Source organism: Podarcis filfolensis (genome assembly GCF_964270895.1).
Source record: "Podarcis filfolensis genome assembly, chromosome: 1".
Taxonomy (NCBI): Eukaryota; Metazoa; Chordata; class Lepidosauria; order Squamata; family Lacertidae; genus Podarcis; species Podarcis filfolensis.
Window position 1 is genome coordinate 67,757,064 of NC_139604.1, and position 22,443 is coordinate 67,779,506.

General features: G+C 41.9%; 1 protein-coding gene across 4 annotated transcripts in view; it reads right to left on the minus strand.

The window, feature by feature from the left end:
* TRIM66 (tripartite motif containing 66) overlaps positions 1-22,443 on the minus strand; it is a 61,935-nt gene that overhangs the window by 31,313 nt on the left and 8,179 nt on the right. For 3 of the 4 annotated variants that reach the window (XM_083590498.1, XM_083590496.1, XM_083590495.1), the window contains 6 exons: positions 11,648-11,752; positions 6,988-7,135; positions 5,360-5,492; positions 3,870-3,986; positions 2,606-2,720; positions 1,877-2,023 (listed from right to left, as the gene is read on the minus strand). In XM_083590498.1, the coding sequence (XP_083446624.1) occupies positions 1,877-2,023; positions 2,606-2,720; positions 3,870-3,986; positions 5,360-5,492; positions 6,988-7,135; positions 11,648-11,656 (669 nt within the window). In that variant the 5' untranslated portion in view covers positions 11,657-11,752. Of the gene's footprint in view, positions 1-1,876; positions 2,024-2,605; positions 2,721-3,869; positions 3,987-5,359; positions 5,493-6,987; positions 7,136-11,647; positions 11,753-19,461; positions 20,084-22,443 lie in introns of those variants that run through there. The other variant, XM_083590497.1, reaches the window with a different exon arrangement.

Consider the following 22,443-nt stretch of genomic DNA (forward strand, 5'->3'; position numbering starts at 1 on the left):
TACATTGTCTTGGTTGCCTTTTCGGAAGACAGGTAACTACCGTATTTTTCGCTCTATAGGACACACTTTTTCCCTCCTAAAAAGCAAGGGAAAATGTGTGTGCATCCTATGGAGCGAATGCAGGGGGGAGGCAGGCGGGAAAAGCCCCCAAGAGCCGCACACAAGCTCCGTGTGGCTCTTGCGGGCTTTTCCCCAGGAGGGAGAAGGGACTGACTGGCCGCATCAGTCCCTTCTCCCACCTCGTAGAAAAGCCCACAGGAGCCACACACCCTTTAAAGAGCACGGGGCTTCTGCGGGCTTTTGCGGGAGGTGGGGGAATCCCCCCACCTCCTAGAAAATCCAGTAGAAGCCGCGCAGCCCCTTTAAAGAGTACGCGGCTTCTGCAGGCTTCTGCGGGAGGTGGGAGAACTGCGCCCGCCTGTCCTCCTTCAGCCACGTGCCTGTCCTGCGAAGCCGGAGGAGGAACAGAAGGGTCTCCTTTTCCTTTTTTCCTTCTCCAGCTTCGCTTGAAGGGGCGCTGCGCGGTTCTCCCTCTCTGCGCAAAAAATACGGTAATACATACTTAAATACATAAATGCATCAGTATTGTGCTGTATCTTCAGTTCATACCAGTTCCATATCCTGTCCCACTCTAGATGAAAGTAATGGGAAGCTACTGTAAATCATGAATGAGGTAGGCATTATGTGAATGACTGTGTTAGCATGGGGGGAAAGGCACTGGATCTTGTTCCATTTCCTATGGTTCTGGGTCAGCACTAAAGTCCCATGCTGATCACAAGAAAACATCCTATGCACTGTATATGCACTGTATATGCTTCCAGATGACTGGTTGTGTGGGTGATTGGCACAATGATTTAGCATGAAAAGCAGTCTCAATTTATATATGGACTAGGGATGGGCAAATCAATAAACTTCCAGACCATGCCACTTTTGCGTGTGTTTGCCCATAATTCAACTGTCCCATTTCCACTTTAATCTGTGTATTTCCACTCAAAGCGGAAGTTTCTAAACATATTAGGCCATATTCAACTAATGCACTGCCCTAGCAGAAGCCATTCCCACTAATGCAGTATTAACTTTTTAATGGAGTCGCTTGCCAAGCTTCTTTTTGCTTCAGCTTCTGGGAGACCTACGATACGATACGATATCTTTATTGTCATTGTCCCTTGCGGAACAATGAAATTGAAAACTACATAAAACTACATTAAAACTACAGAAAACTACCAGAAAACTACATAAAACTACATAAAAGCTACATAAAACTGCTACAAAACTACATAAAACATTCAAAACCCCCTAAAAACTCTAAAACCCCATTTTAAAAAACACTATACTACAGAGACCCCTTATGCTGCGTTTAGAACCAGAATTGCATTAGCGTAGAAACTGTTTTTCAGGCAGCTAGTCCTGGCCTTTATAACCCTATACCTTCTTCCAGAAGGCAGAAGCTGAAAGAGATCATTTCCGGGGTGCGTACTATCATGTGCTATCTCTGCCGCTTTCTTATGGCACCTGGCAGCATAGATTTGATCTAAGGTGGGAAGAGTGCACCCAATCTCTCTGCAGTCTTTACAACCCTGGATAGCATGTTTTTTCCCTGGCCGTGCAGCTCCCAAACCACACGCACAGACCATAAGTTAGTGTGCTCTCTTCACCAGGTCTTTGCTGTTCTCTCCCCAGGTTAGGTCGGGTTTTTTTGTTTTTGTTTTTTGTTGTTTTTTATGTACCTAGAAGTACTCTTAAAAGTCTTGAGCCACCAGTACAGTAGAAGAGTTCATGCATTTTCCCCATTAGCTTCTTTGGGGACTTGTTTTTATCTGTTCCCTTCCTTTTTTTTTTTTTGCATTTTGGGATTGCAGTGAGCATTTAGACTTACCAGCTCCTTACTGAAGAGGAATGGAACACTGTTTTTACTGCACACTGCCCAGCTCAGAAAGTTCTGCACGTGTTCAAATTGCCTGTTTAACACCATGATGCCCTGAAGTTGTTGTTCCAGTTTCTGCTTCCTTTCACTGGTGATTCTCTGTCAAGAGTCAGAAACAAAAGAAACTACTCAACATAGTCATTGGAACTGTGATGATGCCTCTTGCTTGCTTGGATGAAAGATGGAGAAACATGTGTCGGTGTCAGAAACATCTAACAAAAGTCAGAAAACTTTTGCTTTTGCATGGGTGGAATATAGCCTACTGTAGAAAGATAAGACTCAATTTGTTGCTCCGCTCAATGTTGCCATTAGTCCTACCCACTTTTGCCTCTGACCTCACTCACCACTGGCATGTGACCACCAGAAGATTGCCCATGAGAGAATGCAGCTCTCAGGCTGAAAAACTTTCCCCACTCCTGATATAGGCAGCCCCACTGGTACTGTAGGCACCATGGACTTCTAGCTGTGCTGTTTCCAAATCTCTTGCCCAGCTGCCCTTCTCCCAAAGCACCCTATTCATTACCAGACATTCCCACATCAGCTGAGAAAGGACTTCCCCTTTCAGTTTTTCTCACCCCGTGCATTTCTTGACCTTTGAGTTCACCACATAAATAAATTATTGTTGTTTCTATGTCTGCACGTAATGATCTGCCTTAGCTACATTAGAACCACCCTACTTACCTCTATCTGTTCAAGTAGAACATTCGTTCTCTTATTTATTTCACTGATTAGGAGCATCTTGGCCATTTTGATCTGATTTTCCACTTTCCTTTGCAGGTGCTTTACTTCAAACAATCTGTAGAAAAGAAGCCATTGACAACTTCACTGTGCGTACCCATATATGAGAAGGTTTGTGAATGCATTATCATTTGCACCAGGAAGCCAACTAGTGTATATGGCTTGCATCTTTCAAAGAACTTAGTACTATGATCTGGCTAATATCATGATTCTAAGCTTGCATGCACTACTGCTAAATTGAAATACATGCTTCATGGATTCAAACCTAGGACTTTCCAAAAGAGTTTTGCTGAATCAGGGTAACAAGTCAACACTGCCTAATTTTAGCAAATCCGCCAGGTTTCTTGTGAAAGCAATGATTATATTTGTCTAGTTCATTATTAATAGATTATAGCAAAACCTTTATACATGTATACTAAGTTGTCAGACTGAAGTTCTCAGCATTTTATCATTGAGGGTAATTGGTGTGGCTATTCTTGTATCATTGGAGACAGAAAGAAACCCTTTTAACTGCTGTAATATTGGCAACTCCCTACTGGGCATGCTTATTATTGCATTCTTTATATCTCACCAAGCATTACTTGAGCTTAGATTTGAATTGAGTTTTCCTGCATCTAACCCTGAATAACCTAGCCATTATTCTAAGCTACTACCGGTAATTTAGGATTACAATCCACTGAACAGAACATAGTTCTGAACAAACTTGCACAAGACTGGGCTGTAAATTTAGCAAAATGCCAAAGGACGTTTGCCCTCCCATCTAACACAGCTAGGAAAACTGGCCACCTCTTCCACATGTTACTGAATACCTAGAACAAGACAGCATGGTAGTCAGATCTCCTCTCTTTGAAGCGTTTACCTCCAGCAAAAGCACACACCCCATGCTTTTCTGCCCAAGAGGGTCAGAGAGTTCTGCACTTTCCTCTTCATCTCTCCAGATATGGAATCAAAGAAAAGTGGGGGGGGGGGAAGCAAGTAGGCAAGCCACACCCCTTTCCTTCAAATGATGTGCCCCAGTTATGTCCCTACTTAGGCCACCTTCAAAAACATCACTGACTGCCTTATTGTGGGAGCATAAGGTCTGAGGCCAAATGCAACCATCCAGGCCATCCAGGCTCTCTTTCTGTTCCTTGTAAAGTATTTGTATCCTGTCCCCAGCCACACCCTCTCTGTTCTTCCTTGCCTAGAATGTGTCCTTGAAAGTTACCTGTCTTCAATCTGCTTGGCTGAGACCTGCACCCCATTTTTCTTCTCTTCCACTTTAGCCGTCACATTTTCCAGGATGGCTCTCTGGTTTTGTAAAGCTTCGTGGAGATGCCTGAACCTAGGAAAAGAAGAGAAGCCTTTTGTGTTTTTTCAAATTATTCTACTAATAAATTCATAAATTAACAGTGAGCAGTCTTCAGTTCAAATCCAGCGCAAGAAGGATTTGCACCTCTGGCGTGTGGCCCCTGACAGATTGCCCATATGGGAACGTGATCCTCAGGTCAAAACATGTTCCCCACCCCTGCACCAGACCACGTGCGCAGGTTCATACTGTCTAGATTTGACTACTCAACACATAAATGACACACCACTAAATATGCAAACTGCCTCCACTGAACAACCAAGTGCCTGAAAGAAGGAGACACCTTTGTCTTTGGTGTTTGACCCATGATGGCTCCTTCACATATGGAAGTCACACATGATGCAGTCAGGAAGTGTTAAATATGCATGTTTGAAGATAGGGCAGATCTACAGCACACATTTAAAGCACATTCAACACACATCCAAAACACATGGACTCCCCCAAAGAACCCTGGGAACTGAAGTTTTCCCCAAACAGAGCTACTGTTCTCAGCACCTACACTTTCCAGGATTATTTGGGGCAAGTTATGCACTTTAAACAGGTATGGGATGTGTTTTAAATGTATGGTGTGGATCTGCCCAAGGTCCAGTCAACCAAAAACTTTCCAGAAAACCCCAGCAGCTTTTCTACTGTCTTGGCATCATTATTCATGTACCACCCAGTCAAGGCCTGGACCACCAGATTATGTGTGCAAATTTGGGTACATATTTGACAGCTGCCTTCTCCTAAAACTGTTTCCTGAACCACATTATTAGTTTTTTATTCATCATGTTTATTCCACAACTATCAAAAAACACAATATCATTTGTAACTGCTTCACCTTCCCTTCATAATCACAACTGCCTACTTAATTGCACACATGAGGATTTCATAAGTGTGTACTGAAGAACTGAGGAAACCACAATAATTTTCATATGTGAAGTCGAAATCAGCTTTGCTCCAAATAACCTCCAAAGATTAATCTAAAACCTGCATTGACCTATACTTTCCATTCTTCCTCCAAATTCTTTCCCAATTTCATAGTATTCAAATGGGACACAAAATGTGCTCACAGCCCAATCCTGTCCAAACTAATTTGGCAGTTGCCTCCATTGAGTACCATGAGACTTTTTCCCAAGAAAGGTTTCAATTCTGAACTGGGTCTTACCTCTAGGTAAGACAAGATGGTGTGGTAAATGCATCATGTGAAAACAGTGGAAGTTTACATTGCATAGTGGGATGTGTGACCTTCTGTACAGCTGAAGAAACATTGTGATAGAAAAATAAAGTGGGGCAACCTTATCCTTTCAATCACTGGGCTCTTCCTTGTAGCACTGGACTAAGAACAAAGGACAATAAATATTTAGTACCTGTGTTCCTTGTGCTCCGTTAGAAGGCAGCAGCGGCAAGTAAGGGCGTCGCAGGTCTCGCAAAACAGTTTGAGTGTCTCTTGACTGTGCATTGGGCAGAACAAGGGAAATTCACTTGTTTCCCCATCAGCTCCTGGAAAGCAGGATTAATACAAAATTACTCCAGAGGTATACAAAAATGCCATGGCATTTGCCTTAAGTTCTTGCCCTACTGTCATTCTACTGCTCTCCCCCTATTCTCTTGTAGTTTTATTAAATTTGGAATAGAGCATGTAATCTGAGCACTCTTATGCAAAATAAACAAATTTGCATTTACAGTTTATTTTCCTAATCTATTTTAAGCACAACACCAGAGTTTCTTTGGTGCACAATGTCAACAGCAAAGCAGAAAGAAGATCACCTATCCTGAGTATAATTTGCTTAATTCAACCACTAACTGATTCTGTTCTCAAAGCTCTGTATGAAATGCTTCAGCTTCTACTATACGTATTTATCCATCCTCAGGCTACAATGCACATACGTTGAGTTCCAAAGTTTTCCCAGATCAGTAGGTGTATGTGATCTTCCTTTCCCCCAAGAAGCATGCCTAATAAATATTGATATGCACATGCATCAGATCCCTTAGTCCCTGTGAGATTGTTCTGATTCAATCACTTACTACTAGCTTCAAAGAAAGGAAAACTACCAGGCACTAATGGGAGTTGAGTATAAATATGGTCTTTTTCTTTTTCTTTTTTGTTACTGGCATGCCTGCCTCCTAGGACAGTTAAGGGGAAAGTCATTTACATTCTTAAGGCAAGTTTCCAGCCAAGTTCCCATTCCGAAGACTTGCTCAACTTCATTTCCTCAAATTCACAACCAGCTTTTGCCTCATCTAGATGTAATGTATAATACAGCATGTTACATACTTTATTAAACTGCCACTTGTATGTAGCAGTGTTGCATATTTTATTAGGGTATGCATTAACTTTGGTGCCATGTTTTCTTTTGATGGACATGTAGTTATCTGGCATCTTTCTTCTATGCTTATCACTGCATGAATTTTAAATTAACGAAATTAACAAATAATGAAAAGCTAGATTCTCCCAGTCTCATTTTGCATCCTGAAGACAAGAACTGAGGGCCTTAATTCCAGAAAACATTTCAACAAAGGTGGGCAAAAAACCCCAGGGGATTTCTGAAGCTTCCTTCAGAAGTAAAGACCTTAAACACCTACACACTAAAGCTACTGATGCTCTCCACAAATCTCCACTACTTTGCCTGTGGAGAAAACATTCCAATATGTTATCTGTGTTGCATTTAGTTTCCGAGGAACTTGAGAGGACTCTGGAATGGGGTAGAGATTGCTGGAGGACTGACTTTGCCTTCTAGTGCATTTGTAAAAATATTTTCCCCAGATGTAAGTTTCCCTTGGTAAACTCCTTGATCTAAGGAAAACAGCCATTTTCTTCCTATATACATAAAAATGTAAGGTCGTTGGCATGCTCCGGTGTGACAACAGAATGGCAGGCAACAAGCAAGCAAGCAGTGCAGGTGGCAGGTGACACAAGTCAACTGTTTAAAGGGGGCAAGTGGCACTTCACTGTGAAGTTTGGCAAAAACAGAACCGCATGAGATTACATTTCTACCTGGACATCCCTTCAATGGTATAGGCAAGAAATTGTCTCCTGTTTCCTTGCCATGCCCATGCTCTTCTGTACACAAGCTGCATAGCCACTTGTTGCAGTTAGTACACAGACTGTGTGCAGGCCTCTTCTCTTTACATCCAGAGCAATTCTGCAATGACAACAAGAACAAGAACAACAGCTTAGACCTGAATAAAACTAAACGTAAATTTGGGGTGACTCCCATTAAGTTACAGAGATGTCTAAATTTAATGCAAATGTGGAAGTTGGACTTTTTAAAGATTGCACATCTTTTACACTTTTGCAAGTCAGAAGCATGCTGAGGTACAGAAAATAATAATAATAAATAAATAATAATATTTTTTTAATCTATATCCTGCCCTCCCCAGTCACTCTGGGAAGCTTTCAACATATATAAAAGCACGACAAAACACCAGAGATTGAATCTGCAGACATCTGGATGCAAGACAGATTCTCTACCATTGAGCCACAGTCCTGATTATACAAAAAGAATGGTCACGCAAATATCTGTTTGCAGCACACAGTTGTGTATGAAAAGCTCTCTGCACACAACAGATGGCTGGGAGAATACCCTAGTAGACAGAGTATGTTTGGAAAGCGACAAAGCAGAGTTCAAACAATTCGGATAAACACTGTTAACAAAGCATCGAGGGGAAAGCATTCTGCATATATTTGAAGGCATGCTCTTCCCTTTTGCTTTGCATTTTCCATGGGTGTACCTCTTGGAAAGACATAGCAGGCTCGGCCCGGATGAGACCTTGCCAAATTAATCTTCGGTACACAGATAAGGAAAACACTCTCAAACATCAAATTGTGAAAAATTGTATATAAGCTGAGAAGCTTCTTATGGCTTGCCAAAAAAATGTATGAAGAACTAGTGACTCACTGGAAAGATAGGAAGCATAAAAAATGACAGGCATATACATATAATATTCCTGGGTAGATATTTTGGATAGGAATTATTGATTCTCTGTTTATTATAAGCACACCGCAGCTGCATAGCTTAGTGTAAGGTTAGTTGTGCTATCTGATTTTTCGATGTGTGTGTTGATTCTACAACACTCTTAACTAAACATTTGGCGATTCCTGAACAAGGCAATGGGCAAAACAGGCTGCAGACTGGCATCCTGTCAACTTTTAATTCCAGGGTTATGAAATATCAATAAACATTTTGGTTATTCCATTTACCTTATACCCTACATGAGGTTCCATGACAACTGATCAGCTGTATATGCTTACAGCTATTTTGTACTGTTTGTACACTGCCACCACAGCTGGAGGCAGCAGTACTTCTGAAAGCCACAGGAGGGAAGAGTGCCCTTGTGTTCGAATCCTGCTTTCAGGCTTCGTACAGGCATCTGGTTGGCCACTGTGAGAGAAGGATGCCGGACTAGATGGGCTATGGGCCCGACTCAACAGGCTCTTCTTATGTTTTTATGTACTACATATATTATTATTTCACAGAGTGATAATCTATACAGCGTGTTTTGCTATTAAGACTCTTTCCACAAGCTTTCCTCCTATTGCAGTTAGCAGTCATGTGGGACCCCAGTTCTAAAAAGGACAATAGCAGGAACAAAGGGTTAAAGCCACTCTCCCTGCACCTATGTCATTATATCAATCTGACTCAAGATTTTTGTTGTTGTTCCCAGGCAATTCTGTTAGGATGATGAACCCCCCAGAGGGTTATGGGGGCGTGCTGCAGGTTATTCCAGGCTATGTTAGCTTTAAGTAGACTACAGCTATTACTTTTTGGCTTCAAAGTGCTTTTTAGATATGAATCTTCCCTATGCTTTTCTGGAACTGACCTTCCAGTTTTATGCTTCCTCCTGGTTTCCTTGGCTCACCTTTGCAACGGAATGAAAAGGTGGCACATAGTTGCTAATGTGGACAGCTAAACAGTGAGAAACAAGCAAGCATCAAAGGCAGGGCGAAGAACACTGGAACTGCATTTTCCCTGAATGGCATTTTTATGGGAAGCACTTTCACAAATCCTGAAATTAGACCCGTCCTTTGACTCTACTCACAGTCCTTGGACCCTAAACCTCCAAATTTTGGAACGTAGAATGGTTTGCACATGTAAGGACATTATTAAGACTTTTTAGTATTAGTAATTACTATTAGTTATGATTCAATATAGAGGCATTTTCCTATAAAAGTGTTTTCCTTGCTGTTTTGAAAAAGTGAAGCAACAAGATTATGAAATGAGATGTAGCACTGAGTGTGGTTATGTTTGTAAAACAGATGCATTTATGCGGCCATATTTGCATTTGGTTTGCGCATCCCATTTTGGCTTTTGTGCTGACAAGTCACAAAATTTAGAGGCGATTGCCGCTACCCAATGATATACAGTAGCTCCTTCCCAAACTGAACAGCATTCAGTCTTTATGAGGCTCAAGCTACACCCAGGTTTTAATCTTTTCCTGTCTACAGTAATCTGCCAGTTTGCCAACTAGATGACAGATAGTTGTTTCAACACTTTTGCACTTTCCAATTCTTATGTCATTCATCTTTGCAATAACCTAGTCAAGTAAATTAGACTGAGAAACAATACTCCAGGCAAAGTAAACACTCTTATTTGTATGCTACATCAAACTAGCTCTCAATAATCAAGACACTCCAATGTATTTTTAAAAAGTTTCCTTGTCATTCCAAGCCAGGTGGCAGAGTGCTAGAAGCAAGTGGTTGCTTTACAGAATTACTTTTGAAATGAGCTGATATAGGGACTGCGGGGGGTGGGGTGTCCAAAATGTTGAAATCTGGAGCCGCCTATATTTGTTACTATGTACTCTGATACTCCTCAACATGTAAATGTGTAAATAAACAAGAATACTGCAAAGATAGTACAAGTCTCTGTAGTATTCTCTCTTCCAAAGCAAAGGGATCCCATCAGGGCAACCCTGGCCTGAACTTCCCACTGTGTAGAAAAAGTAGAGGGGACGTTTAGGTAAAAAACTAAGATAGGTCACTCTGTCACACACTAGTTACTTTTCTGTTAACTTTTCAAAGACTGCAATTGGTTTCTAGGCCGTGCTGCTTTATCTTTACTTCAAAGTCTTCAGCAAACCAGTATTATTTAACGAAAACAAATATAAAGCAATTGCAGAAAAGATTTTCCTTCTCTGTTGGTGATTCCTGTGCGGCACTTGTGATAAAAAAATGTTTTTTACAGGCTCGTTAGGCTTCAAGGCAAATGTAGCCCCACAAAACCACAGTATTTGATTTCAGTTGGCAGTCCCAAAGCCGCCCCTTCCTTTTCCTTTCCATGCTGGCTACAAAGAATATACTTAGATTGATTCAAAGCAACCAGTAAAACTCTTTGTAAGGTGAACATTCTAGGCAGGGAAGCAACCTCAGCTGCAGCAGCCACATAAATGCTTATCTAATGTTTTTCATGCTAAAATAGCATACCCTCCAACATGCTGCTGATCAAAATTGGGACGCTCGTTTTTTGCTCCCAAGCTTTCGCGGGAGCCAGATGACTTGCATAAGACTTAAAAACAAGCGTCTTTTGGTCCGGTGCTCTGACGTGAGCCCACTAACTCGCGCCAGAGCACCAGACCCCCAAATGGGGATCATTCCATGATCCAATCAGAAGTCAGGATGTCCTGCTCAAATCAGGAGGGTTGAAGAGTATGAAATAGTCTGCACCAATAATCTAAAATCACATCCACACCACACATGGCTTCCCCCAAAGAATCCTGAAAACTGCAATGCTCATTTCTGTAGCAAAAGGAACCCCCTTGCCTGGAATTCGCTGCTCCCTCCAGCCCTCCACTTTCCCTCATTAACTTTCTGCCTCCCAAACGTTCTCACCGTATTTGCACTCCAGCCTTGTGCAACATAATGGGCTGTGCTGAAACATTAGGGGAACTATTGCGTCATCAAACAGGGAACAGTTAGTTACCATAAGATAAATCCCTTGGGTTTGAAACTTGATCTGCCTACATTAATAGCCACCTGAGGGTGCTTCCAGGTGTCTGCTTCCTCTGCAGCATCTACACTGGAAGCAGAATGGGCAAGTCTGCCTTATTTTCTCCACCAGCCCTGCTGCTGCCACCTTCTTCCCCTCCTTTCCTGTTTATTTGATTTTAAGCCTGCAGACTGGGCCTCGTCTACGTTTAAGCTTATGTGTACAGCACCTGGTGTTTTTAGGTGCTTAGTTAACATGGCATAGTGGGGTTGGTAGATTGGTAGACTTGGTAGATTGGGGTTCCAAAGGCTACTCAGCCACGAAACATAACAATGAAAACTCCATTCAGCTTGGGTTGTTGAAAGGATAAAATAGGGAGGGGGAGAGCCAAGTAGGCCACCTTAAGTTCCTTGGGAGGAAAATGAGATATAAATGTAATAATAAATAAAACAATCAGAGAAGGAAGTACCTCGCAGAAGCTGATGATCCTATCATTGCCTTCTGCACTATCAAGGCTACGCTGCCTGTACTTAACCTGAATGACCATTATTTGTGACAACTAATAGTGTTAAGCCAAGGGAGTGGCTCATATTCACAGGAGACCCATTGACTGCCATTATTTTACTCCATTTATTTCAATGGCTGTACTCTTACGTACGCCTTGATTGTCTATTGCCCCTCATGTGGTTCTATGGCCACCAGGCGTGCTTCAGAATATTGTCCACTTACCCTCGCCATGGCTTGGTTTATTGTAGCAAAAGTCCCCAATAAGTAAACGTTCAGCTACATTCCTTGGTAAATCGAAGTGTGAGAAAACGGGACATGAGAAGATACCTAAGCAAAGAGGTAGAAAAGAAGAACAGTTCAGGAAATAAAATAAACTGCTATTTCACAAATGAGTTTTAAAATATGTACACCAAAGCATGACAGTGGTACACCCACTCGGCTGGGACTGGCTATGGAACTGTGTATTTCTAAATATGCACAATGTGTAATGCAGCAGATTGGAGAAGGGACAGAGCTCAGTGGTACAGCACGTGTGTTGCATGCCAAAGGTCTCAGGTTCAATCCCTGGCACCCCCAGGTAGAGCTGAGAAAGATTCCCATCTGAGACCCTGGAGAGGTTCATATTTACATTGCCAGTCAATGTAGACAATGCAGTGGAGACAATGCAGAAGCAGATAGACAAGTGGTCTCGCAAATAAACAAGACTGCTGCTATATATTTCACCCAAACTTTGGTTTCAGGAAATGTGACCTTTTATCCTACAATTATAGTTTAAAAATTATGGACTTTAAAAAATAAGAGAATGAAAACATCATCTGTTATGCACAGTAATGGATAAAATATGGCCACCCCATGATATTCATTTATCAAGGTTACATCGACCAATGCGCCACATGTTATTATGCTCCCTCAGTTTGGTCAGATGTATTCACTGCAAATCTTGGAGTGTTTTCCTGCAAAGCTGTTTTCGGCTGGGGCAACAACATATGCTGGTAATGGCTCCCAAGGGTTTACTATTCAGCTAGAAATAGCTAGAGCTGATCGTCATCTTGCTTCCTTTTGGTGCTGACACACCTACTATCTGGGGATGCTACATATAAGCAGAGACGTGTAAGAGTATTCTCAGGGGATGGGACTAGTATTTGCTTTATATTGATCACGGGAGCAATGACACAGACCAGAGAGTACCTTTACTTGTTTGTGCTTTTCACAGAAGAGATGATTTCATAAACTACAGTAGTTTGAAACCTACCATGAACCCTTCAGTATGGCGAGTCTGTAATTCTAAACAAGTTCAATACATAGATTTAAGAGATAATTATAATACTGCAGTGTATTGTAGAAATAAGGTAAATTGATGAACTGCGAATGAATATTTGCCTTTGTCAATCCAAGTTCTCTAGGAGTTACAGAATTACATTCTTGCTTTCTGCTGAAACTTCTGAAAAATCGAAATTGAACCTCCATGTTTAGAGCAGTATACCTTCAATTATCATATGATGAGGGCAAACAGGGGATGGCTAACTTAGGCTATGTACACACTCCCTTGATTTTGCATTTTATATACTCAAAACACTGGTTTGGGAAGCAGTATACACACAATGTTAACCATAATCCTGTACCTATTCTGTTGTTTCTTATGATATACTACGTTTTTATGTCTTTCCCCAAAACAGCTTCAATCTGAGGTGAGAAAAAGAATAATGTTGTAGCATTTTAAGCTGGCAATGTTTTCACAGCCTAACATCTGTTGGGGGCAAGAATTCTGGATTATAAAGACTGCTAGTTCAGCCACGCAAGGCATTTCTTATGCTCTTAAAATCATACTTGTAGTTACTCTGACAACCACTTGGGCCTAGTTACTCAAAGATCAAAGTGACTGTATCACTCAATACATCAATTTCCCCCCTTTGTATTTCAAGTGAAAATAGAATTGCAGACCTATATAAATAAATTTGCCTGTGATTGGTTCTTCTTTGCCTTGGGCAACGTATTTTTCAGGTTTAAATTATGTAAGCCTATTTAAAATTATGTATCTAGAAAAATGCACATATATAATTCCGTATGAAGTTGTCATCACTGTACAAGCGCTCTCTGTCTCTCTCATGTGAATGCTCTGCAGAATACTCAGCTATTAACTTGTCCATTACTCTTATGATTAATTAGATTTCTGCCAGTAATTCTCTAAGGTTTGGATGTTTTCCAGTTGCTCAGCATTCATTGTCCTTGAATGCACATTCCTATAAGATCCTGCCGGTAAAAAACGGCGATACTGAAAATCTTTTGTTGATGCTGTCAGCAAAGCAGTTTTTCTGTTCAGTCCCCAGTATATTAGCACAATGAAATCTGCTTTAGATCACTCTTTTATTAGACTTCTTTCCAAATACAAAAAGCATTTCATTACATTTGTATCCTGCTCTTCTAAAACAAGCTCTGGGCAACATACACATGGAGGAATTCAATGCAACTCTTCTAAGGCAACTCTCCTCATTTCACTTTGCCAGATGGAACAATCCCCCCTCTTCTCACCCTGCACACTGTTCTAGTGGTTCTCCCCCAAACCCAAAATTTGGGGGGGGGGGCACAGGAGGAGGAGGAGAAACCCTGTGATACAAGTAGAAGCTCTTGTGCACTAGCTGAATCCCACCCATGGTGATTGTCCCTTTTATCATAATAATCACAAATTGCTGGTTTTAACTGACAAAGAGCTGCATGGCTAAGGACCTCTTTCTGCCCATATAAACCTACTTGGTCCCTGGGACCAACCTCTGAGCCCCTTCCCTGTGTGCCCATGCAAGAGATGCTTGGAGGGTGGCAGTTTTTTTCAGTGCCCCCGCACCCGATTGTGGAAGGCTTGACTGGTATATTTTGTCATCCTTCAGGTGCCAGGTGAAGATGTTTTTGTTCTCCAGAGCATGTGGACAGCACCAATGCTCTGGCTTTTGGCCCTGTTTTGTGTGTTCATCCTTATATGGTAGGGGTAGTGTTTTACGTTGTTGGACAATGCACATTTTAAAGTACCTTTATTTCATTTTAATGGCTTTTTATTGTATGTTGTCCCTGCAAATTGCTTTGGGGCTCCTTTAGTGTGAAGTGATGCAATAAACTAGGCCAAGAGAGAATAATTAGGACTAGTTCACCATGAGGAACAGAAGAAGCTGCCTTAGATTGCATCAGGCCATTGGTCCATGTCTCTACACTGTTGTCAGTCTTGTCTACACTGACTGGCAACATTGCTCCAGGGAGACTTTCCTAGTCCTACCTGGAGATGTGGGAGGTTGAACCTGGAACCCTACGCGTGTTCTACTATTGAATATCTGAGTAGGGATTTGAAACTGTGCTTCCTCTGAGCAATAGGGATATTTTAGCTGTCCTGTACAGAACATCTTGTTCCCATCCAAGAAAGCAAGGGATTACCGTATTTTTCCATGTATAAGACGACCCCTATTTTTTTAAACCCAATATTAAGAAATTAAGTTGTTTAGCTTTTGGGGGTGGGGGAGGTCACTTTCGCCAACCGCTCACCCACCTGCCCGCCACTGCCGATTGCTTGCCACAGCCACTGCCGATCACACACCTTGCCGCAGCCGCCAATTGTCTGCCTGCTTGCTGTCACCAACAGCCCATCTACCCACTTGCCGCAGCCACCAATTGCCTGCCCGCCTCGCCTCGCCACAGCCGCCAATCGCCTGCCCAATTGCCGCAGCCACAGCCAATTGCCAGCAGGCCTTGCCACAGCCACCAATCACCCGCCCAATCGCCACTGCCAATCTCCTGCTTGCTGCTGCCATTAATCGCATGTCCCCCCTCTGCATTCACTATCCGTGTATAAGATGACACCCAATTTTTGCCTTTATTATTTTTAGCAAAAAGCATTGTCTTATACACGGAAAAATACAATAAGCATGGAAGATGATTTGATAGGGCTAACAAATGTTGTGATATCCAGCCCAAACCTGGCCTGCGTAGAATTGTATCTACAGTTATTAGTTAAGCTTCTTAAGACAATGTTGCAACAATACTGGCAGTTAAATCTTTCAATATAATAATGCTTTTCATATTTACATACCTTCCAGACGAGCTTATAACCCAACAGGTGTACAGGAAGAACTAAGGAAGGATGTGCTGTGGCAACAGAATTGTTGTGCTATTGTCCCACCCATAATTTTATTTTCACATTATAAGATGGGCCTCACATTTGTATTACTGCCTAAATTTCATCACTGCAACAAATTTGGCTAGTAAGCAAAGCATCAACCAGAACTTATCTTGTTGTGGGGCCATTACACACAGTGATAAAAGCTACTATGCTTATTTTTCTAGGCTGCAAGCAACAGAGATGAAGGAATTAAAACAGCATAATGATACATATTCTCCATTGAACCACTTTTGCACCTAATTACCCAATTTCACTTGTAAGCTTTACGAGGCAAGAGCCTGCCTTTTTGGCTTGTTCTACTCTGTTAAGGGGACACAGGTGGCGCTGTGGGTTAAACCACAGAGCCTAGGGCTTGCCAATCAGAAGGTCGGTGGTTCGAATCCCCGCGACGGGGTGAGCTCCTGTTGCTCGGTCCCTGCTCCTGCCAACCTAGCAGTTCAAAAGCACATCAAAGTGCAAGTAGATAAATAGGCGGGAAGGTAAACGGCGTTACGTGTGCTGCTCTGGTTTGCCAGAAGTGGCTTAGTCATGCTGGCCACATGACCCGGAAGCTGTGCGCTGGCTCCCTCAGCCAATAAACCAAGATGAGCGCCGCAACCCCAGAGTTGGTCACGACTGGACCTAATGGTCAGGGGTCCCTTTACCTTTACTTTGTTAAGCACAATGGGAAAGCCCAGGTAAGGACCCCAGATACGGGCTGCTTAAATTAGCTGGGCATGGACCTGAGGGAAGCCCTCCTGCTCCATCAGCTCCTCCCCTGGCCCAGCCTGCATCCAAATCTGCACTCCCATTTGCCAATCCTGGGTCCAGACTCACATCCAGCTCCTGAAAGCTGGAGTGCCCCCACCGCTCATCCAGACAGGGTGTTGATCCCGAGCCACCCTCATCAGGGACTTAGGAGGCGCCTCTGCTGTCCCGCAACGCCGCCACACTGAGAGGGTGAGCGGACTTGCGTTGCTCTGTGCACTATGGTGGTGCTGTAGAAATAAGCAACAGCAACGTTTGAGTTCTAAATATCAGTCTGGAGTCCTGGGTGGCATTTTTGAAGAGTGAAACACCAGACAAAATCTGAGCTGTGTATAAAATGTGACTGCACTCCATTAATATTATTTATTAAATTTGTACCCCACCCAGAGGGACTGACAACAGGTGATTCAATCAAAGCAAGCAATAAGCCAGACTAAAATAAGAATGCAACTACAACAAAAACATGCAAGGTAATAAAGGAAGTAAAAGTAGGTAATAAAAAAGAAGGTAATAAAACCGCTGAAACTAGACAAAGCCTGGGGCTGTGTACACATTCACATTTACTCTGCATCCAGTGCGCCCCCAGCGCTGGTTTGGGAAGTGGTGTACATCTGACATCCTGTATCTATACATTCATGGAATACTGTGTTTTTATGCATTTTCCTCCAAACCAGCTTCAATGTGAACTGAGAAAAAGAACAACCTAGGTGTGTTTTAAGCTGGCAATGTGTACACAGCCTGGGTTGTGTGGCTGTGAGAGAGAGTGCATGCACAATGCTTTCTAATTGTCACTGAGGCTCACCCACATTTTGCCTGTCCTGTGTCTAGAAAGCACAGGTCCAAGAGATTTTCTGCTTGTCCAGTGCATCTGCACCACCACTTTCCCCAGGAAAACCTGCATGTTACCGCTGAATCAAAGCAGGTGTCAATCCACTGAAAATCTGATTGCCGTTTACTCCAATTCAGCAGTAAAGACCAGGTTTCCCCAGGAGGAAGCGGCAGGACAAGCATAAATGTGGACAAGCCATGAGTTTGAATGAAACTGTGTTTTCCTACCATTTCTCTTGGCAGGCAGCTTCAAAGTGTGAAGGATCTCACCAAAGGCCTAGGTGTGCACCCTTCAAATAACTAATATGCAGCAGTAGAGGCCAGTCCACAACCCACAAAGTACTTGACTTTGGGTCTGATTAACTCCACTTCAGCATAACACGTTTAGCTATTAAATGCAGTACATATCCCACCTCAAAGGATTAAATATTGCTAGTTTTGATTTGACTCTTTATACAGATATATTTAGAGTCCAGATGGTTGCCTGGGGCAACACATGGGTCTAGTTGAGACTCTTGCCAGGGCTGCTTCACACCATTTTCCAATGCAGGTTTAGGCAGAAAAGTTGTACAGCTGTCCTCTCCTATGTTCAGACTAGATGGGGTTAATCCTCTGAAGCACATATACCTCTGATCAACACACTGGCAATAGGGAGACTCCTATAAACAATTCAGTGAACTTGTTTGAAATGGCTTTTTGCTTCTTTTTTCTTAAGTGTCATATGGGTATGAGAGGACTGACAACTTATGTTTTTCAAAAATTCTGCTGGCTGGGTGAGCCAGGGAGCACAACACAACAGACTCCAACAGGTCAGGTAGTGGAGGAAGTAGCAACAGGTTTCTGCTTGAGCCTTGTATCCAGTATTCCAGGCATGGTGGGTGGGTAAGTCTGTCCTCTGCACATCTACTATGGGGTGGAGAAGTAACATAGGGAATTTGGTCTGGAGCAATGGACAGAAGGAGTGGACTGGGAGGGATTGAGTTGTAATGGAAAGAGGGCAGGGGAATTATTAACCATCCCTTTCCCCACTGCTATTCCACTTAAAATACCCCTTTCTTATTCAGCTTATCACTAAAATAAGCAGCTATTTGGGTTTATTACACATGTCTCTGTGTTGCTTGGCATTTATTCTGCATTCATGGATGGAAGAATTGAAGCTCACATACTAAATAAAGATGATGCCTGCTTTTACTAAAATGATCATGATGGCCTTACTGGAAAAAATATAACAATATAGCAAATGTTTGGCTTTTACATAAACAATAACTGTCCCAAAGGCTTTGATTTTTTAAAAAACACAGGATTTTTTGTTTTGCTTGCAGATAACTGATTTGCTTTGATAATATTATGAGGAATAGAAAAGTAAATCCGGCAAATTATCTTAAAACATGTCTTTCTTCATCTTTGGAATTTTAATCCTGCCTACCTAAGATCAGACTGTATAACCTCGCACCCTCCCTCATCAGGATGCCATCATGGGCCAAATTTGGGAAAGTGTGCATTTTTTTCCACATGGACACACAAGCCCATGCATGTTTGGACAGGCAAGACAGACCTTTCTCCCATTTCTCTCAAAAGACTGTGTGTGCAGAAGCCACTTATTCAAACACAAATGTATTCCAAACATGTAAACACCGAAATGAGTCTGTAATGTCTGAATCAGCCAGTGTATTTGGAGAACTGAGAGCTCTAGTGACCATGACCTTCAGGCCTCCTAGATAACCAAGGAGACTCCCAAACAGAAAAATGTAAAAAGCAAAAGGGCAACTGTTAAATAATGCTAAGTCTTAGGTAGATGCAGTAACTGCATTCGGCAAATCCCCTGTTTGATCGTCTGCCTAAATATCGGTAACAGCTTGATTTTGGTCCACAACAAATGTGTTTGCATCTTGCTGTCTGAATCTTTAACCCCACGGGATACAATTGACCTTCAGTTACCCTGGGCTGGCTAATCAAGCTTCACTTGCAATACTTGGTAATTTTAAACCTGTACATTGTAGAGATGCAGAACTCCCACTCCTACCCACCCCCCGCTGCTGTCTGCTCTTATTACCTTCTAAACCTTAATGATGCTGCTCCCATTATCAATGCATTTTCCTTTGGAATGGCTATCCAAACTTAATCAGCATAACACGAAGCACGCCAGCAAAATAACCTCTCTGCCTGTTTACAGACAGTGAATCACAACTGACAGACAGCTGCTCCGACTAGAAATGGGAAGTGCTTATGCCACCCTCCTTGCAAACTGCTGCTAGGCTATGTTATTTATTCAGGAAAAAAATTACTTTTCATGTTGGCTTACCTGTTCTCTCTGGAAAGCAGCCACTTAAGAGAGGAGCACAAATAAGTGTCTCTTGGCTGAGGAAATGGGTTGTTACTAAGCAGAAGAGCGTGCACCGCGTAATCCCTGGAAACAGCTTTTACTGTACAGCGTCAGGAGTGCTGATGAGAGAAAATGACTAGACCTTCCCGGTGTTCATCTGGGGCTCCTTTCCTGTTTGGTAAAGCCCTCTTCAAAAACTAGGCTCAGAACAGAGACCATTAACGTGCCTTATATTCCCCTCTTACTTCTCAGTCTATGGTACGTTTTCTCAGCTGTTTTTCCAGATCAATAGAAAAAGGGAAAAAACAATTCCATGGTGAGACAGAAATGAGAGCAATCATTCTGTTTTTAGCCAGATCTTCTTTAAAAGGAAACTCTCAATATGGCTTATAACAGATGCTTGCAAACGGAGACTATAGAGGTGTCTTACTATCAACCTATCAAGAAGAAATCACAAACAATAATTCACCCCAAGGTACATATTCAGCTACCTATGCAACTGCTGAACTTCAGAACTCAGTGTCATCTAAAGCCAAGGAAGGTATATTTCTGGAGCCTGTGCTTTACAGAAACCTCTTTTAAATACAGTATATCATTATTACACCTCTGCTGGTGGAGGAAAGAGTATTCAGCATTGCCCTAGAGAGCCACTGTTTGTACGGATGAAGAATGATGCAATCAGTACATCTAAAAAGCAATCCAACATGGGATTGTACAACTCAAACAACAATGTATGAATATCAATAGACCAAATTCAGTTCTGGGGTTATCACCATGTCCAAATTAGGATATCTTAATTTCTGTAAAACGTAGCTCATCAGTCTTGAAAATACTGTTTCCTCTTCACATGGATTGATGCTATTTTTACTTTTGACTGAAAGAGGCAGGGAAGAATATACGCAGGATCCACTTCTTTTGAAGCTTTCCCGATACCTGTTTTGAACTGAATCCAAGCTTCTTTTAAAAAGACAAAAATGAGATGCTGTAGAAAAAATGCATTATTATAGAGAACTCTATATTGAAGTAATGAAACTCATTAGGTCATCTTCAGATGTGGCTAAAGTTGGCTTCATATTTTTCCCATCTATAAACCGAATTTTAAAACTGTATGGTCAAGGACACTGGTTTTTAAATGGTGACCCATGGTGTACTTGTTTTTTATGTCTTGGAACCCCAAGGGCCATAGCTCAGTGGTACAGCATCTGCTTTGCATGTTGAAGTGGCAGGGCTGGGAACATCCTCTTTCAGAAACCCTGGGGAGACCCTCCCATCAATGTAGACAGGACAAAGGGTCTGACTTAGTATAAGGCAGCTTTTATGTTCCTGAATTTCTAAAACAATGGCAAAATTAACAGGAAAATGTTTGCACCCTTTTCCTGAGCAAACAGTTCCCAAACAGCAAATTATGACTAAATTTCTTCAGACATCCCCTTCCGCAAAAAAAAAAGCTGTACTGAAAGTGTGAGGTAAAAATTAAGTGTTGAGGTACTCGTGCGGCCCACTTGGTATGAAAAGTTGGGCCGCCCTGTGCAAAATGGCTTCTACAAGACAAGGGCAGGAAGCTAGCCTGCTTTTTGTGGCTGGTTGCAAAACAGATTATACTTTCTGTTGAATAACCTGTTGTATAACAAGCTTCTGCTAGCAAAACTGTTGCGCTGGATTTTATATTGCACAACCATTATTCTCACCCCCATGATAACACAACAGCGTGGTCAGAGAACATTGAATCCAGGCCTTTGAGTTGAACATGAGGATTAGTTTACGTGGTGTTTTGGCCACAGGTGCCATATGAGTGATACCACACCAAGGAAACAGTTTTGTGTTTTTAAAGTGTTCTTTAAAAGCCTCCACTGAGACATAGAGCTCACGTTAGTGACCTGAACCACCAGCCTTAAACCTGTTTATTGAACATTCATTCCAATTTGCTTGCACAAAGCTTTTGCAGAAGTTAAGACTATGTTCAGTCATTATTAAGCATTCATTCTAATTTGTTTGTGGGGTGATTATACAACAATGAACATTCATTCTGATTGGTTTGTATGAGTTTTACATCTTCCTGTCAATCATTCATTCATCTCACATTTTTCAGTGCATTTACCCATCACCACTGCTTTTTTTCTAGAAAAAGAGGTGCCAGAATTCCCCATGAATGCCTCCCTTGTTCTCTTATAATGGCAATGGCGCCCAACTGAGAGGTGCTGGAACTGAGCTCCAGTGAGTTCCAGCTGAAAAAAGCCCTGTCCATCACTTTCCTAACTGCAAAAAGTGTGTGTGTGTGCTTGTAAGTGAATTTATTGTGAAGGATGATGGATCACTTTAATCAGCTTTAATTGCTCAAATCTAAATTTCTGATACGTGCTTGAATCCCTCCCACAAAATAAGAAATAGTCTGAAGGTGCCCTTATGATGATGATGTCAACAACTGGATATAATATTACATCACTGGATACCAAAGAACTTTAAGAAAAAGTTATTCTTTAACTAAATATGTTGCTATGTTAAGTAAGTCAAACAGTGAAAGTAGCATTCAGCATCTGAAGTTGGATTTTTACTTAGAAAATCCATCATGACAATTCATATCTGAGTAATGCACATGAACCTACATTTGTTTCAACCTGATAAAATTTCTATCCATCTCCCAGATAATTTCACCTGCCTTATCATCCTTCCTGCTTCTCTAAGCAAATGTTCAGATAATAACTCTCAAAGAGCATTAACCAATTGCTCAGAACTCTTGATATTATTCACATTTTCTCTAAGGCCCAATTAGGGGATATCAGGGAGTATTTTAAAATACAAAATGCTGTACTGTATGTCTTCATATTTACCTAACCAACCCCAGCTGCTCTGCTCGCCTTTTGAGTGGGCAGCAGCAGCAGACACTGACCAAAACAGGTCTGAAGCAACTCCAACTCAACCACCTTGAACACTTATGCAAACTGCTTGCAACATTTTATTTAC